The 19,709-nt window shown below is 32.9% G+C and overlaps 1 protein-coding gene across 6 annotated transcripts in view; it reads left to right on the top strand.

The window, feature by feature from the left end:
- The window catches only part of LOC142337400 (uncharacterized), a 113,352-nt gene that overhangs the window by 74,107 nt on the left and 19,536 nt on the right, over nucleotides 1-19,709 (top strand). For all 6 annotated transcript variants that reach the window (XM_075386570.1, XM_075386571.1, XM_075386569.1 and 3 more), the window contains 4 exons: nucleotides 8,171-8,311; nucleotides 8,973-9,091; nucleotides 13,320-13,485; nucleotides 17,271-17,378. In XM_075386570.1, the coding sequence (XP_075242685.1) occupies nucleotides 8,171-8,311; nucleotides 8,973-9,091; nucleotides 13,320-13,485; nucleotides 17,271-17,378 (534 nt within the window). The remainder of the gene's footprint in view (nucleotides 1-8,170; nucleotides 8,312-8,972; nucleotides 9,092-13,319; nucleotides 13,486-17,270; nucleotides 17,379-19,709) is intronic.

Genomic DNA, 19,709 nt, shown 5'->3' with positions numbered 1-19,709 from the left:
AATTTCAAAGTAGTTGTTGTGTATATTGGCTAGAACTGGATAATGTGTTGTGTCTTTGTTATCGTTGTTTGTATTGTTGCAAATGCTGTATTTGCATTCTAGGTTATTTGCAAATGGTGTTTTTGCAAAGAAGAATTTTATGTTTTCAGGTATTTCCACTGTAATATCACGTGTTTTTGTAAAATGTTCTTCATCTATTGTTCTACTGAGTAGGTCTGGTAAAGCTAGGTTTTTTCCTTCAGTCCATATAATATGTAAGTTAGGAAATTTCATTAGTATCAATTGAAATCTGTAAACTCTATGGTTTGGTTTATTCTTTTGTGTAAAAAGGTAAATGATTGGCTTATGATCTGTAAATAAAATAATTGGGTGATTTGAACTTGTTAATAAGAATTCGTATTCTGTGAGCGCGAAAATAATCGCTGAACATTCTCTAATTAGTGTAGATAGTCTCATTTCAATCGGTGTGAAAAGTCTAGAATTTGCTGATATTAATCGCATTTTCTTTTCAGTTGGATGTTGTTGCAGTAATGCTGCTCCAATGCCTGTGTTGGACGCATCTGTTATAATGTAAAATGGTTTTGTTGTATCTGGTATTGTTAATTCTAGGTTATGTGTTATTGTTTTTTTCATTTGTTCAAATATTTTTTGATGTTCTTTGGTCCATTTGAAATCATTTTCTTTGTGTAATAGATTGTATAATGGTTGTAATATTGGTTGCATTCCATAGACGTATTTGGCTAAGAAATTTATTGTTCCGAGGTATCGTTGTAAAGCTTTCATACTTGTTGGAGGTTCCAGTTTTTGGAATCCATCAATTCGTGATGTAAGTGGTTTTACTTTTTTGTCTTCGATAATGTGACCTAAGAATTTTACTTTCTTTAACATGAAGTATGTTTTATCGGGTGCTGCTTTGAGATTTTCTTTAAGCAGTACTTTATGATATTCGATTAGTGTTTCAAACATTTGGTCATAAGAATTTGTTTGTATAAAGATATCGTCTACGTAAGTGATAACTGTTCCTTTTCTGATCAAAGTGTAAAGGAAATGTGTTAGTATTGATGCAAATGCTGCTGGTCCGATTGATATTCCGTAGAATAATCTTTTAAAACAATATTGTTCGTTTCCAATTGTGAAATGTGTATATCTCATCGATTCTTCGTCTAATGGTATTTGGTTATATGCACTATTAAGATCTGCTGTTGTGAATATTGTTCCGTTTATTCCTGTTAAAGCTACATCAACTGGTTCAATTGGCCAGTTGCACTTTGATTCATCTATCATGCTGTTCAAATATCTTGCGTCTAGTACAATCTTTAAAGATTCTCCTTTTCGTAGTATTATTACCGGGTTTGTGAATGTATTTCCTGTTGATAGTTGTTCTTTATTTACAGGTGCAATTATGTCATATTTTTTGAGAACATCTAATAGTTTTTGTATTCGTTCTCGAAGATGTATAGGTACTTTACTTATTCTTTGTTTTTTGAATATTGCATCTTTTTTTATTGGTAAGTTCAATTTTACTTTTGTTTTTCCTACGTCAAATTTTGTTGTTGCGTAGACTTGTCTATAGTCTAATATGATTTTTACTACTTTTTCAAATTCTTCTTGTGTTAAGTGTGAATGTTGAAAATCAAACATTTTTATGAATTCTTTTTCTTGTTCTGAATATTTGTTGATGTTAAATTTGCATTTGAAGTTTGGTTTTCTTTCAAATGTTGCGACTTGTTCAATAGTTTCGTTTTCTTGTATGTTTAATATTTCATCGATATCGTTTTCATTTTCGTATGTCAGATGGTATAGTGCTTGGAATAAGTCGATAGAGTTTGTTTGGTATAGTTCGTTATCTTGTTTTTTGAAGCTAATATTTCTGTTCATGAAACCAATGAGTCCTGTATTTATTGTTATTCGGTGTCTATTTTTGTTGATCAATAGTATGTCCATAAAGTATTCTTCGTCTGAGGAAAAATCCTTTATGTCTGTAAATGATACGTTATGATATTTGTTTATTGGTTCGAAATAGAATTTCGATTTCTGTATTGTTTTATCATTTGAGTGTTTCATTTGTTCAAATATTGGTATTGGAAATGTTATGCTTTTCTGTTGATTTGGTTCTATATAGATTGTTTCTCTATTAATGATTGTGTATAATCGAGAGTAGTAAGGATAACCTTTAGTACTATTCATGTAGAATATAATATCGTTGTCTAAATTTGTATTTGTATTTAATGTTAGTTTGTTGGTATTAACATTTATCGTCTCGATATATTCTTTGAAGAATGGTGTACCCAGTATATTATGATTGCATTGTGTTACATAGAAGTGAATGCAAAAATTGTTTTGTGGTTTGTTTCTATTGTTAGAAATTCTGTCTGGTGTTAAATTCAGTGTTACTGTTCCGAATGTGTCTATTTTTGTATTATTTGCAGCTGTTAGTGTTTTGCTTGCTTTGTCCAAGATCATTTCTGGGTTATTGTATTTGATTTCATTCCATGTATCTTCATTTAGTAGGTTTAATGTTGCTCCTGAATCTAATAGAAAATCTATTTCTAACATAGGTTTTTGTTTTGTAAAGTCCTGTTCAAATTTCTGATATTGATACATTGGTAATATCCATGTTGGGTTGCTTTCTAATGTATTTATTACAGTATTGCATGTATCTTCATTGGCATTGTAAAATTTATCTAGTATTTCTTGATCTTCGTCTGAGGACTCTGATGTGTACTCATATTCGTCGATTCCTGGTGGATCGTTATTTGATTTTTCTTGCCCTACGCTATTTATTCTGTTTTTGCTATTGTTGTTTCCATCATTTCTCCGTTCTTTTGAATAATGTCTGTTATTTTGTTCTCGTTGGGATGAGTATCCTCTATTATCTCTGCTATTGTTATTTGAATGATTTCTATTGTTACTATTAGAACGTTGTCTATAGTTATCGTTTCTATTTGAATCTCTACTGTTGTATCTTTGTCGATTATTATTATTATTGTTTTTGTTACTATTATAAGGTGATTGTTGTCTTGAATTATTTCTGTCATTGTATCTTGAATTTGATCTGTTATTATTATTATTATTATTATTATTATTATTATTATTATTATATTTGTTATAGCTGTTGCTTCTATGATAACTGTTGCTTCTGTTTCTATTGTAGTTATTCCTGTTATAACTAGTACTTCTGTTATTATAATTATTTGATCTTTGATATCCTTGATTGTTTCTACTATCTCTGGAATTTCTATTATGGTAGTTATTTCTTGAATGTGATCTGTATGGTGTCCGACTTCTGGAGTTGTTATATATTGGTGATGTCGGTGGTAGTTGTCTGCCATTGACATTATTTGAGTCAATTCTTCTATTTGGTGAGTTTTGATTGTTTCTCATGTGACTGTAAAATGATCTTTCTTTCGGTCTTGTAACACTACCTCGACGTGGTCTCTTGAAACATCTTCCCTTTGTGTGTCCATGTGAGCTACAATAGCTACAAAACAATGCAAACTTTGGTCTTCCTTTAAAATTCTTTTTGTCATATGTATTGTTAATTCCGTTTAGAACATTGCATATTGTTCCTTCGAATTGTTCTAAGTCGTTTTGATTAAGTTCATTTATATTATTACAGGCTATATTCATTTGTTTTAGATCTTCATTAATATTTGTTGTACTCTGGTTTACTTCATATAATCTTTTGTGATTATTAGTTATTGTTCTTGTTAGATCCATTTGGTCTATTTTCTCTACTAATGTTTTGAATGGCATTTCTGGTTCTCGTGGAGTTTGTTTGTGGTTTGCATGTTTCTTTAATGCTGCGTTTTTTAATTCGTTGTCTAAACATCTTATGAACGTTTGGTTCATAACACTATTTCTGTAATCTTCTGTGTATAGAGAATAGGCAGTTTTGACAAGAGTTTCTATTCTTAATGCTAATGATCTTAGTGATTCGTTTGTATGTTTTTGTAATTGTTGTAATATGATTTTTGCTTGTTGTTTTGATTTTTCCGAATCAAACATATCTGAAAATTCTTTGCAAAATGTTTCCCAATCTAATTTTGTTTCACTTGGAAGTGTCGAATACCATTTTTGTGCAGGTCCCTGTAAAGTATGTAGTATTAACGCTGCTCTTTTTACTTTCCATTGGTGATGTCCGGGTTTATTTACCGGTTCAATGCCACTGCTGAATATCATAGCAGCGACAATGCTATTTAAATATTCTTCAACAGTATATGCTGGGTCTGTTCCATCGAATGGTCTTATTGTTGTTGGTACTGAACCACTGCTAATGTTTTGTTCAATTTGAGGGTCTTCGTTTATGCTCATTGATGTTAATTGTTTATAAAATGGTAGAGGTGGTTCTACTACTGTTGTTTCCCTTTCTTCTGTTGTGATTGAATTTGTTCTTCTATTTTGATTTCCTTGTTGTTGATTACTATGTCTATCAGTATTTTGTATGTTTTCATTTGTTGTATGTTCATGGTTTCTGTTATAAAAAGGGTTTTCTTGATTTCTGTTATGTAATGGATGTTCGTATTCCGTTCTATAGTTATTTTGTCCTTGTAGATTGTCAAGAGTTCTATCCAATTTATTGATTACCATTTCTAGTGCTTCTTCTTGTCTTTTTTCCATATTTCGGCTCATTCGATGATATTTTTCTTCTAGGTTATTTATTAATTTATTAGTATGTTTTGTTACCGTTTGTGTAATTTCGTTTTTTAAGTCTTCATAATTATATTGTTGTTGTTCCCAATTCTGTTCTTGGTTTCTATATTCGTTATCTACCGAGTTGATGTACATTCTGTTGCTGTTAATTTCGTCCTTGTTTTGGTATTTTCGTCTGTTTTGGTTTACCGATGGTGGAAATTGATTGTCAGATCTAATTTCTCTTTCATCTGAATCAGAATTGTCTACATCTTCTATTGTATTATTGTTGTTTCCGAATAAATTTGATGTTAATAGTTTATCTGGTTTTATTGTTGATTTTTGTTTTACTTGTGAATTGTTGTTCAGTTGTGTATCTTTTGGTGTTGACGTTGATGTTGAACTTTTTGTTATATTAAATGATGATGATCCTGATTGTCCTTGATCCAGTATTTTCACGTAATTTTCTATTCCTTCAATGAAATTAATACTGTCTGAACTGATCTGTAAAGTACTTTCAAAATTTTCTGAACAATATTCTTTATCCCAAATATTTTTGAGTTCATCACAGAGATATCCTATTTCGTCAGGATATGTCTCTCCGAACTGTATTCGTTTTTCGTTTATATGTTCAAAATTGTCTAACCAAAAGAGGAAAGTAAATTCAGATACTATTTTTATGATATCTATTGATGCTGTTTTTATATCTGGTTTTAGTTCTATTATTTTTGTCAGCCAATTATTATAGTTTTTGATGTCAAACCTTAATCTGTCATTCACAGACTGTACCTGTTGACGACTTTCATTGAGATATCCACTTGTGTTTCTTATTATGTTGTATGTTGTGGATGTTATTGCTGTTAGTTTTGTTCTATCCTGTGATTCTTCATGTCTTTTTAAAAATATTTTTAGCATTTCCGATAATGTTGTTTCATTTTGGAAATTAAAATATGTTCTTCTGTTGTTATTTTCATTTGTTAATACAAATGTATAGTTTCTGTTGTATCTATCACTATTCAGTAGTATTACTGGTAGATAGTGTGTCAAATGGTTGCGGTTGATTTTGATTTGTTGTATATGATCTGTCTCTTTGAAGAGGTTTCTCTTCAAATTTAGGATTATTCTGTAAATTAATTCTGTATTTTCTTGTGGACAATCATTTGCGATAACAAAAGGTGTTAATTCGTTATTATGGTTTGATTGTGTATCAAATTTGGAAGCCATTTGTTATTTTTTGAATTTTAATCCGTTCTGTTTTTCTAACAATAGTTTTTGTTATATCCCTCAGAAATTATAATTGTTTACCCAATTTAGTTCAGCACTGGTCGCACCAGATAAGACGTGTTCTAGAGCTTACCTTTGTTAGGGTACTTCCTGAACTGTCTTATGGTTGTCTCAAGAATACTAGTTAATCTTAAGGCTTACCTGACTAACTAAAGTTCTATTCCTCTAGTCTGTTACTCTTCTATCTGAGCTTCAGTAGACGGTGCACGGGCCCCAATGCTACGGTCTAACGTTTATCTCAATACAAAACAAGAGCGGAGTAGAGAGAGAGAAATATACTCTATTATTAAATCAGGATGGTGACTGGTACTGACTAAATTACTTTCTCTTCTACTGAGAGAGGGTAGATGGGTAAACACATAAGGGAAAGGAGGATAAAATAATATATCATTTTTATCCAATCAGGAAAGAGTATTTCAGTCTTTCTGAATAAAGTCTTTCAAATATTAAATATTCCTTTTTGGAAGTCATGCCTGACTCCAACAGGCCAATTGGCTGCCAAAGCAAGGACCAGGTAAACTAATTAGAATTTTTGAAAATTTACGGTTCTTATGTTTTACGGTTTCAAAAAATGTTTTTTTTAGATTCGCCTATTTGAATCTTACTTTTGCTATCTGCTGTAACCGTAGTCTCCTTAAAGAGTGAGGTTGAAATCTTATTCAAGTGAATACTATTGTTTTCTTAATTTTTGCTTTATTATTTAAATGATTGTTTTCTAGTGTTGATACTGCGAGGTTTCAAAAAAAATTTTTTGTACTTTCCGAATTTTTAGGTTTTCTTTTTCTGTCTTGCCACATCATCGTTTCAATGACACAATAATGACATGTCGTTATCATTTTAAAGGCGTAGGAATAAGGCGCAAGTGACTACAGTCATTTTTTGAATAGTTTTTCATCTTATAGGCTTCGACACAGTTTCCTTGCAATATTGAAAAATTTTTGCCTGTATTTGTTCTTTTTGTGGTCGTATGACATTATAGATAAAGACAGGTCTCAATAGTTTTGCAAGAAAGTATTAATGGAGGCTTGAAAGATTTCAGTTGATTGCTAACTGCTTTCATGAATTTGAAATTAATTGTTTTAAAAATTGTAAAATTATTTTCTGACTTTGCCATTTTGTTTTCTGTCTACCTGTTTATTATTCTCAATAAAAAACAGTTCAGTCCCCATATCTTTTCTGGTAGGATGCATTTCATTTGGTTTTGGTTTACTTTTAATGTGATTTTTTTTGAGTTTTTCATGAAATTTTTTAAACACAAAATGGATAGACTTTGAGTTTTTTGTTTGTTGTTTTCAGTTTATTTTGTTGTTTATCTTGTCTCTTACTCTTCTTTAAGGCCGTTATCATCGGCTCTCTAATGAGTTTTTGTTTCTTGTTTCATTTGTATATTGGTCAAAGCTTAAAGCAATTTTTTATATTGATAAACCAATTTTTTTTGAACAATAAGTGATTTTTGAAAGTTTCCTATCTCTTCCTGATTAGGAGGACAATTGAGTCAAAAAGGTGGTTGAGCGGAGTCGGAACATTATGTGCGGACACACATTGCCTCCTTGTTTATATGTTAAGAAAGTAAAAGTTGTCATTAGTTAGGGTGCCAATTTACTTAAAATTTTTGCTACTGTGCTCAATTGGTTCCTGCATTCAGAAAAAAGATTTGCCTAATATTGGGACGTGGACTAATAATTATTGGTTTTCTATGTTTTTCCCCGAGAAGTGTGGCGAATCTCTAGTGTTTGCTCCAAAATGTTCTTCACAGAACATCTGGTCAAGTAGTGAACTTAGCAGTTTGGCCTAGAGATATTTGTATGGAACCGATGTGCAAGTGTTTTTTTTTCGAATATCGTTTTACTGAAACTTACCATTCATTTACGGGACCATTCTTGAAACTTGCAAACCATCACAAGTTAGTGAGTAAGACTTTTCTATAGAATTTTATGGACCATTAACGTGCGACTAATAATTGGCCATCATGGGAATAAAAATTGCGTGGGGAAAAAATGAACGTTAAAATGAAACTGTTTTTGTTCTAGTGGGGAAAAGGTTCACTATAAGATAATGCCTTGATAGGATTTGCGCAAAACCTTAGTTCGATTAGCGAGATTTTGTTTACAATTGAATACAGACCAGTGTAAAAAAATTTAATTCTTTTTTTTTATATTAAATAGATAAACGAGTTTTGAAAACGAATGGAATGTGGATTATTGCTACAGGAAATGTCCTGAGAGAAGCTTTCGAAAACAATATGTAATTATAGGCTCTGCCAAATTTGGAACTTACCGGAGTGGAGGATTGTTCGGGAGTAAGAAGTCTGCGAGGAGAGATGGATTCCCAAGAGAGGTGAAACTGAAGAGACAGAAGAAAATGGGATATGGATTCGTCATCAGGGGGGCCATGGGTGAGTTAAAAAGTTAATCACAATTAGTCCAATTAATTTTCGGATCCATTCTATATTTATAATAGAGATTTAGGTTTCAAGGTTGTGCAGATTGTGTCATAAGAGATTTTGAAGTTAGCAAATTAAAACTCAGCTACTTAATTGATATTTAAATACTGACGCATTCATTTAAACTCAGGTGACCAACTTTTATGCAATAAAAAATTTTAAATATACGTATGTACCACAGGTATCAATGTGGCGAGGCTGGTTAACCATTCAATTTTCCAATTGTAAGATATAAAATACTCCATAATGCCAGGAAATAATTTATCAACCGATTTCATCAGCTTACTTTCACCTTACTGCATAATTCTTGCCACCCAATGAGAGGAGGCAAACACTCGTATCTTTTAACTTACCGAATGAGAGGAGAAACGATCAAATTTTATTTGTTACTAAAGTACTACCAAAAGAAGAATTGTCATCCACATCGCTTTTAATCTGGGCATCTGATCGAGGTTTAACTTTCGATATTTCTTATCCAGCACGATTGGGCCCGACTAAGACTCTGAATTTCTTGTTATTTTATAGCTAAGCTATACATTTTAATTTATGCGGACATTCACAATCTCTCCGAAATTGTTGCTTGAGAAAATATTTTCTGATAATTTTGTTTCAGCCAGTGTGCCCAATTTCATTCCAACACCCGAGTTCCCAGCCCTGCAGTACTTTGACAGTGTGGACAAGGGGGGCTCTGCTGAGAAGGCTGGACTGAGGCCGGGAGACTTTATTCTAGAGGTTGGATCTCAATTAAAAACCAATTTAATTTCTTTTTATACACATTCTGAATCAATTCATATGAGCAAAAGTAGGCGCACGCTTACGCACGAAAAAGAACCTTTAAGAATTGCCATTTTATTACATAATTTTGAAGGGAAAAATCAAATTTTTTACTGTTTGATTATGGATTGGTTAAAAAAATCGAAAAAAGTTAAGGTTAAGGCGAAGCCTTTCCTTTAACAAATTCTTTTTTTTAAAGAGAAATAAGTTAATCTTGCTGCTTTGCATCTAGCATATTGATTAGTAAACAATTATTTCATAACATTTATAAAGTTGACCTCATAAGGTACATGGCCGGATTAGAAATTCATAATCTCCTAACTGCACTCAAATTTGGCTTATTTATTTTCCAATACAGTTTGGTTCAATGACCACTCCCATTTATAGACAGTTTTTGTACATCTGCTTTACAATAACATCTGCTTTACCTTCTATGCTCCACGTGTGTTTCAAATTCAGCTGAGGAAAAGAATAAAACTTGCAACGGATTTTGGCGAGGATTTTTGTGTAATCTAAACAACGCCTGTGCTGAGTTTTTTTCACAGAATTTGGCTACTAGCATTAATAAATTGGTGCACTATTGATTTGTTGTTTGTGAAATTATAGACCAAAATGAAATCTTTGTACTTCTTAAAATTTGCTTCTTCAATATTGCTGTCAGTCAAACACAGGTTACTTTTTTCAAGTATTCATATATTTTCCAAGATTGCCTAATTTTATTATTCAAGAGCCGCTTTTACAAGTGAGACTATGTTACAAAGTGTGCAGTCAAGCCTATTTTGTACAAATAATTGCTCCTGCATAGAAAAGTATTAAATAGGTGAAAATTCGAAAATTCGTATTAAGTAGGTGAAAATTCGAAATTTCACCTATTAATTAGGTGAAACTCGAAAATTTGAAATTGGGCATCGCTTGACTAAAAGCTTGTACGAGAGTTTACTAAGGTCTTAAGCAACAAAAATGATCATTTGTCATTCACATGAAATATTGCGCGCCCAAAGTCCATTTGCTCGAGTAAATTTATTCGAGTGTGTCACTAATTTCTTGATCATGTTTTAAGATCCATACTCGTCGTCACACTTGTCAAGCTGTCAATGTCGCTCGCTGTTACTAACAGCGATAGTTAACAACTTGTCGATTAGATCGATGCGAAAGGAAGCCTAATCGGTGATGTACTACTTTCGAAATGTCCCTCGCATTATTAATTCTAGACAAGGCGGCTCGTTAATGTGCGTTCGCAAATGAAATTCCGACCCAATCTGATCTACATTTTTGACTTAATTGTCAACCAAATGAAGAGATAACCAAAAAAGATGTTTGAGTTTTAAAAAATCGTTTCACACCCAAACTACTAATTGAATAACATAATGCCATGCCTCATTATAGCGGTCAAAAGATCTGTCAATAAAAAGACTACGAGAAAAAAAACAAACAAAATCAGCAAAACTAAAAAATTAACGGCAAAAACTCAATATTTAAATGTAAAAGCACCTAGTAAAGAACGTCAAAATGCAATCAGATAAAACCATAACTGCACAAATTTTCTTTTACCTTAAGCATACCAATGAGCTGAAAATTAAAAATCTATGAACATTTTTTAAACCAAATAATTTCAAACGTCTTAAAAATCATTAGCTTTTAACAAAGTCATTATCGATAAATTTACTATAAAGTCATTACGAAGCTGATAGAACCTGTCGTTGGTTAAACTTAGACATAAAAACAGACTAAAGATACAGAAAAATTTAAGAAATTACGAACAATCTGCGAAAACACAAATCATTGAGGCCATTGAAATATTAGCTATATTATCTATATTATCTAAATATTGTTTTTTATTTCAATTGTTATCTAAATTAATTGAGCTAAAATTATACTGAACGATAGAGTAAGTTCATTTCGGCCTCATTGGAAAATAATTGGTCGCTGCTATTATGCGAAAGTGGTAACAGAAGAGAAAAAAATCACAAATATTGACCACTCACACAACATTTATGAACAAAAACAAAACAAATATTTTTCCGGAAAAAAACATCAGTTACGACATAATATCAAAAGAAAATTTAAATTTTGAGCTACAAAGAGTTGAAAGGGACCTCTTAATGATGAAAATTAGTTACAGCTTGACGAAAAGAGCGACCAAAAACTACACAAAAACAATACGAATAACAAAAAAACAAAAAAATAAAAAAAATTGACAAAGAAAAATATCATTAACTTTAGGACTCTTTGCTATGAACTCACTGCATAGAGTAATCTCATTCATTCAATCCTCAATTAGAAGCTTTTGAGATCTCTCAGCACTTTACGACTACATAAAGAATAAATATAGCAAAAACATCGAGGTCTAAAAAACTAAAGCCATTAAAAAATGAAATTTTCCTTACAAACAAATCTATCTTCAATTAATTTTCAAACAACAATAAGATTACTCTTTCTTTAACTAAAAGACTTCAAAAATTTAACAAATATGAACGAATATTTTGAAACCACGAAATTTTTGAGAAAACCCGTAATATCAGCGACATTAAAATCTATGGCTTTCAACGGAAGTCAATAAATACGCTACCTTACGCATCGATGGGAGCAAAATTTGTTTGTCCTTGAACAGTCAGCAATAAGACGTCAGAAAAAATCTTTTATCTATGAAAACAATAACAATTACAGACAAAAACCAAACATTCATTAGAAAAGTGCGAGAAGAAAGTGTCGAAGCCATTTAATCCAAAATTTTTATTCATGCTTTTTTAACGTCTTCTCTGAACAAAATGGGAACTATTAATTTTAGGATAATGCGATGACATTCCAATAAAAACTAAAAAAGAAAAAAATTATCAAAATATTCAAAAAAAATATGGAAACTCGTCGCATTGAAGTCATAAAGCCACAAATTGAAGATAAAACATCTAGCCAGATTAATTTTGGTTGCAGTATAAAGTACGGGGGTCCTGTGATTGCTGATATTGACTTAGATTTCGCAAAAATATGTTTAAGATCGGCTAACGTTCAAAAAGTATTCGAAGCACTAGATAGGTTCACTCAAAGCACTAGATAGGTTCACTTAATGCTCAATAGGAAGACTATTGGACAATCAGTCAACGTGTCCGAGGCGTAGGACTTCAAAAAATCAGTAAAGTCTCAAAAACAAAATCAAAATTTTATTAAAAATTATGAACACTGTATCGAAGCCAAAAATATGAGCGATTCCTTGCGAGCTATTTTTCTGTTTTTTGGCACCATTTAAATATAATTGAGCTTTTTCATTAATTTAACCTCGGCATAAAAGGTGACTTTTCTCTTAGTGACTTAAAAAAACTTAAAAAACTTTTTTCTTATAACAATTTTTCTAAAAAAAACAGCTCAAATATAATTCGAATTTTTTTCATAATAAATTTTCCTGTGAGACCAGAACTAGTCTTTTTAATCGCCTTTCGTCTAATAGAAACACCAAATTGATGCATTTTGTAGCGTGAAAGGTAATTTTGAATTAATTTCTTTAAAGTCTTCTGTATTTCGAAATAAAGTCTTCTGTATTTCGAACTCTACGCTGGACGAGCTTTTTAATGATACCACTCATATTTCTCTACGATGAATATATCGATCGGCCAAAAAAAATCGAACAAAAAAAACCATTTGAGTATACAGTTCCTCCCCCCACACGTGAGGTCGGAACAATTAGCAGTGTTACAATCACTGTTCACAAGAACAATTAAGTCTTTGATTTCGGTCTTGAGTAAATAAATAAAAAATTCGAATAAGGTTTTGGGCTAACTGAATGCTAACAAAATCGTGGACATAGACTACGTTTATCAGTGAAAATGAATAAAGAATATCATGTGTCTTCCGTCACTTATGTCAACAATTATCGTAACCATTTTTTATCGTGAAAAGCAACTTTGGACTTTTGCCACGTAATGAATTCTTTGATATGATTTTGACGATACTCTCGACGTGAGAAATATGAATAATTTTATAAGATCTTTGCACGAGTTTTGAACGTTTAGTAATTTACCAAAATCACGCGCAGATGTGCCATTTTTCATCATAAAATTCAGCTTAACAAGATCTTTCTAAGGCATCCTTTTTTTGTCAAGAAAAATAATATCGTTCATGTCTTGGAAAGATGTATCAAATTGAGTTCCACTGTTAATTTTTCCAATTTAATTGTATTTTGTCTCTTTTCCAGTTCAACGGAGATGACGTGAGGAGTATAACCCACAGTCACCTGGTGGAGAGGATAAAAGAGAGTGTTGATGGATTCACAATGAAGGTCATGACCCCCTACAGGAACTCAAGTGCTATCATCAACGCCTCTCTGCCCAAACGCACCAATAATCCTACTTCTCCCACTGGTATGTACTTTTGAAGTTTTTCATTTATTTACAATAACTATTAACAACATTACCCCGCAAACGGTAAACATTAAGGTCTTTGATGACAACAGCGATAAATGGTTTGATTGGGAAAAAATTGAGTCCTCACATCTCTTTATTAGTTCGGTTTCGGGAAAAAAAACCCACGGAAAAAATCTCACTTCATTTTGGAATTCAGATTGGAATTGCACCCCCCAAAAATTGCTTTGAATAAAATTGGACCCCATCAGTTGAAGTTTACGTACCTTATGGAGGAGCATGGTTTAGTATCTGTTCACAGCGAAGCAACGACGAGTAAGGGCAATTTACTTGATTTGGTTTTGATGAACAAAGATGTCTCTTTTGACCTGAATATAGATAAAACATTGCCCTCTGACCAAGACGCTATTACTTTTAACATGGTAATTCAAAAGTTACACGCGAGAAGATTCCTTGCGAAGAGTATGAATGGAAATCGGTAAATCACTTTGAGTTCGCTGAAAGCTTTATGCTATTTTTTGACGAAATAATTTCGCTGGAAATGATTCAGAAAAACTCTATTAAATTCATTTCGCTGGAAATGGGTTCGGAAGAAGTATTTAATTTTGTAAATAAACTTTATGATTGTTTCTACTTAAGTGCCATTTCTGTCAGAAATAAGCTAGTGCCCTTCAAAAGGTTTCTTGTGCTGTCAAATCGGCTTCGATATATCGGTGATGAATGCATTAAAGCAAAACACTTGAAGCGTAAACTTGAGAGAGCCTGCAGAAAAATCCGATCAACTGAGAGTGAGGTCAGATTACAATCACATTTATGCGATTATAGGGAACTTCTGAAATTGAAGCGAGACCATTATTTATCTCAACAGTTGTCGGAAAAGTCCAGCAAGCTGAGATTTCTTACTTCTGACGAATTGTTCAGAAGAAAAATTTATAAGTTACCTAAGAACGAAATTCCAACTTCCTTAGCGCACAGATTTTGTAATTTCTTCAGAGAAAAATTTAGTACTCTGTTGCAGAACTTTGATAACACAACGCTCGAGATAGAGGCAACTTGCAAATCCAGTTTTTCTTCCCTTATGTTGATTAGTAGTTCGGATTTACGCCTAACGTTGAACAAAATATCGAATTCCACTGCACCTCATGATATCATTCCCACGCACGTCCTTAAAGCTGTCATCAATTGCTATGTCGAGTCTTCTACTGACCTCATAATTTCTATTCTGTTAACGGGTGTGTTTCCATCTTCGCTGAAGCAACGAATAATAATTCCTCTCCATAAAAAAACGACGAGAATGAAATTGAAAATTATAGACCTGTTAGAAATATTAGAACAATGTCTAAAATAGTCAAAAAATGTGTTTTTCAGCAAATGGTTGATTACTTCGACTGGAATGGATTGTGGCCGCCGCTATAGTCTGCTTATCGTCAGCATCATTCAACTGAAACAGCAATAGTTTAATGCCTTGAGATAGTGACGGAAATTTTGGCAAGAAGGAAGCTATCACTTCTGATATCTCTTGATTGGACATCTGCATTTGATACAGTCAATTTTAATGTGTTACTCAAAAAGTATTACAAAGTAAAATTGGCTTTGGTGGATCTGTATTACGATTTTTACCTGAAAATCCGCAATTCGCGGTTCACTGTTGAGAATGAGCTCTCAGATTACTTTTACAACGAAGCTGGAGTTCCACATGGCTCGATTTTCGGACCATTGTTGTTCTCATTTTATTTGAGCCCACTTTATGAATTTTTAAATGCAACTGGCGTAATTTATCATTTTTATGCAGACGATAGTCAATTATCTTTGAATTAGATTATAACTTTACGTCCATAAGTTTCATTTTGAAACAAATAATTGATGTTATGTGCAAGTTAAAAATAGTGAATAACAGTAGCAAAACGGATCTGCGTGTTTTTTTTAATTGCAATTCGAGTATTCCGTCTGCTGACTCCTCTACTTTACTGGGGATTGAGTTACCATTGTGAAGCTCAATAAACTTGTTAGGTTTTTCTTTTAGACTGCAAGCCAAGCTGACTTTTATGAATCAGGTGAACCGCGTCTGTAGGCAGTGTTATATACAACTAAGGAAATTCTATTCAATTCAAAAGTTTTTGGGCGAAAAGCAAAGGAAAGAACTTGTATCCTGTTTTGTTCTTTCTAGCCTGGATTATTGTAACGTTGTATACTTTAGGTTAATTAAGAAACTTATCAGAAAACTTCAAAAAATTAAAAATTTGGCTGCAAAGTATGGATTGTAGTGGGTTATTCACGGAACGTCTCAGCAAAACATTTACTCAAAAAGTTACACTGGTTACCTATTGAGCAACGGATCCTTTTCAAATTGTTAGCACGCATGTTTAAAGTTAATCGATCGATGGCTCCTATCTATATAGAGAATTTCTTTCAACGGAATACAGCTTCTGCCCGACCCTTACGTCAGAAACGGTTTCGAATCCCAAGACGCTTGTCACATGCCATGAGGAAAAGCTTCAGTTTTCAAGGTGCTAAAAGATGGAATGAGCTACCTGATTATATACGAAACGCAAAAACTTTTGAAGAGTTCAAGAAGCTGCTGAAAACACATTTTTTCTGTCAAGCCTTTTGATTATCGACAACCACTTTTGGGTCTGGAAAGAGTGGCTAAACCTCCATCATCATCATTATCATCATCAAAAAAATACTCCCGTGGAAACAATTCCTCGCCAAAATAAACCCCTGCTCGACTGTTTAAGAGCTGCGCACCTAGTCATCCAAGAATTTTTATCCCAATTGCAGGATTGTTTTAAGGTTTTGAATCCGTTTTTTTCTCACCTGCAGGAATGAAGACGCTGAAAAGGACAATTGTAGTGATCAATTAGCTGATATTGGAAATTAGCTGCTGTCGAAAAATTTTCTTATGTCCAGTTAAAAAAACCGACTTTGAGATTTTCCACTATTGTTTTTGTCGTTTATTGTGTAAATTCCAGTTGAACAAGAATAATTTCGATGGCTCGGGATGTTTCTCGTTGTTTGTCGGAAATTTGTATTTGAATTCGACATCTTGCAAGAAACTCAAAGATTCTTGCAAAATTTCACATTCAAAAGGTATTTTGAAAAAAGTCAATTGCGATCAGTTTTGTTGATCGAATTTCTTCTAAATGACAGCTAATTTGGTTTTCAGTTAGTAATAGCTACCGAAAAAAACTCAGACAAATTTTCCAGAATGAAAAAAACTTGCAAGATTCTTGCAAAATTTCACATTCGAAATGCCTTTCAAAAAGTCAATTTGCGTAAATTTCAATTAATTTGGTTTTCAGATAGTGTTAGTTACCACAAATACTATAAAAAAAATCTTCCAGAATTTAAAAACTTGCAAGATTCTTGCAAGATTTTTGAATCAGGACTAAAATTTTTTCCATGGATTTCAGTTTTCTAAGATTTTTGAATCAGGACTAAATTTTTTTCCATGGATTTCAGTTTTCTAACTTGTTTAATAAACAATAAGTTGCTTCATAGGTGTTTTCTAAAATAGTATTACCCTGATTTATCTTTTGTCTGGATTGAAATCTTACAAGATTCTTGCATGAATCTTGCAAATTTTGAATCATCATGCAAGGTTTGAATCCGCCAATCACTAGAGTTTAGCGAGTTTGATCATGCCTCGTGGGCCATGGGCATGCCTTAGCGTCCCGCGCGTCTTGACTGGATCACTGGGGAAATAGGTATGATCTGAAAGAAAATATTGAAACCTAATATGATAAATCTGTCTGCTTTTTTGATATCTAACCTCTCCCTTTCAGGAGCACCCCAGCCACCTCAGAGGAACCCAAACACTTCTCTATCCCTGAACAGAATCAAGAGTCCTTCTCTTGACCATCTTCCTCTGCCCACACACAAAGAGGCCAGCGGTGAGTTTTAGCCACTCTTTTTAAAAAGCAGCCTTAACCAAATGGCTATACATGATCTCAAACATGCATGTGTGGTCGATTAAACATATGCATCATTTTCATCGTTTCCGAGCTGGTGTCATCAGTCCAATAGGAGTCTAAGGAGACTTTGTAAAATGACTGAAGGTGTGATAAGCTCACTATAAGTGATGGGCGAAGACTGATAACTATAATACAGCCATTTTGTAAAATTTATACTCAATTTTTGAATGTTTCTGGTCAGTATTAGTTAAATCATGTCTCTGGAATGGCCAAATATTGAAACTAAATCATCAATGCTCAATTCTTTTTCTCAAATACTTGACAACTATTATGCACGTTATGACCCATCTCATACCTTTTTATTTTCGAAATAAGCAATTTTTGACAGTTAATGTTTAATTGATTACCGTTAATTAATTGTTTTTTTTTCCAAAATGAAGTATAAAGCCAGATTTTGTCAGCATTTTTAAATTTTCGAAGCCATTTTCTACGATGGAATTTGCTTACCCAAAACAAATTACTGATATCTTTAAAAAAAAGGCTTACATTTTGCAATTAATACTGACGGAAAAACGTAGCCCATATCCACATTTTCAGCATGTAATTAGTATAAAATTTCATTGCCCCAATTTTTTTAGTAATTACTTGAGACCCAATTCAAAAATTTAATTGTTCTTGTGAACAGTAATATGGGTAATTGAAAAGCTGCTAAATGTCTTCTTAATCCACATTTAGTGTCGAGATAAATAATAATTTTTCCTCATTTTTGGAGAGCATGGTGTTTCCGGCTAAAGTGTTTCCGAAAATATTTCTGGCTAAAGTGTACAGAAAATGTTTATTTTAGATTATACATTTTATCAAGGAAACATTGGAAGCGATGAATGAGATTGGAGAAATAATTGAACAAAAATTCAATGTAATTATTTATTTTAAGCCGTTGCAGTTTATTTTTTTGGGGGGGGGGGGCTCTGTTAAACTCGTACCAAAATCACTCTAAACATTAACTCATTGTAATAGCCAAAGAGCCAATAAGTTACAGCAATTAAAGAAAAATTGGAATTCATTTAACAGATTTCAAATTAGTTTAACAGGAAAGGTTTGTTAAGGTCATGGGATGGCAAAAATTGTCAAATTCTGAGCAAAAAATCAATCAAAAAGATGTAAAGATATTTAATCGCTCGCAAACGAAGTTTGTTGCAACTTTATTAGACACGTGGTCTTTTTTATGCAATCTTTTGCTCGACCGATTTTTTGTCTGACCCATTTGACTTTTCGTCCTCAAAAACAAGATAAACAGGTAGAGCCCAGAGGGCATTAAGTTCTATTATAGCTCTAAGCCTCACTATACTCTAAGAATGCGCTTCACTAAAACTGTTTTGAGGAGACAATTTCATGGTGTGAAAAGCGGTTCTTAAACATAAAAGATTGGCCCCCTCAGTGACCAAACCCTCCCCACGCCGCCAGTCCCCCCCATCAGCCCCCCACCCAACGCATCCAATTTCCACTCTCCTCCATTTGAACGATTTGAACTCCCCTCTCAGCTAGCCTTCTCAACCCTACCCCTCAACGTCCCCCCCCCTAATGCTAGCATTCCTAAGCCCCAGCTGGCTACTACCGAAGCCAACCGCTCGTCGTTCGATTGAGAACAATTCGCCCAACATTAAGGGTTATGTTTTCATTATAAATAAATTATTTTATTTTTTTTATAACTCGTTTAATGGTACAATAATTAATTTTATGTTGAAACAGTCCTAGGAAACTCCAAATCTTCCAAGGCTTCTTAAAGGGTGGCCGATAACAAAAACATTCAACCAGAGAATTTAGTGAGGCACTGCTTCGTTTTGCTTACTGTGAATGCAATTTTCCTATAAGATCACTAAATCAAGGACAAAGCCATTAACTATTGCAAAATTTATGCAGAGTTTCATGAATACTTTGATCAACTCTTTGCATTTTTGTTAGTATCTTGAAAAACGAAGATCACTTATGAAAATAGTCAGCTAATCAACGTACTTCAACACCATTTGGCTCGATGGAAGGAGGAGGCGACTTTTGTTTAGTTTTTTTATAAAAATCCAAAAAAGTTGTAAACAATAGAAATTTTTTCGCGTCTTCGATCCTTCCTGTTCTTTTAGGGAAGAAACCTATGTCATAAGAAACCTAAGGCAAAACAAATTAGGCGAATAAAATTTTTTCCTACCATGAGAAAGGAGATTTCAATTTGATTTCCCTAAATTTTACTGCTAATCAACCACGTGGTTATATTAAAGAATAATTTAAGATTTAATGGGAAGTGTTCATTATTTTTCG

The sequence above is a fragment of the Convolutriloba macropyga genome, chromosome 4, assembly GCF_964194025.1.
Source record: "Convolutriloba macropyga chromosome 4, txConMacr16.3, whole genome shotgun sequence".
Classification (NCBI taxonomy): Eukaryota; Metazoa; Xenacoelomorpha; order Acoela; family Convolutidae; genus Convolutriloba; species Convolutriloba macropyga.
Note: the sequence above shows the minus strand (reverse complement) of the source record. Positions and strands in the feature narration are given on the sequence as shown.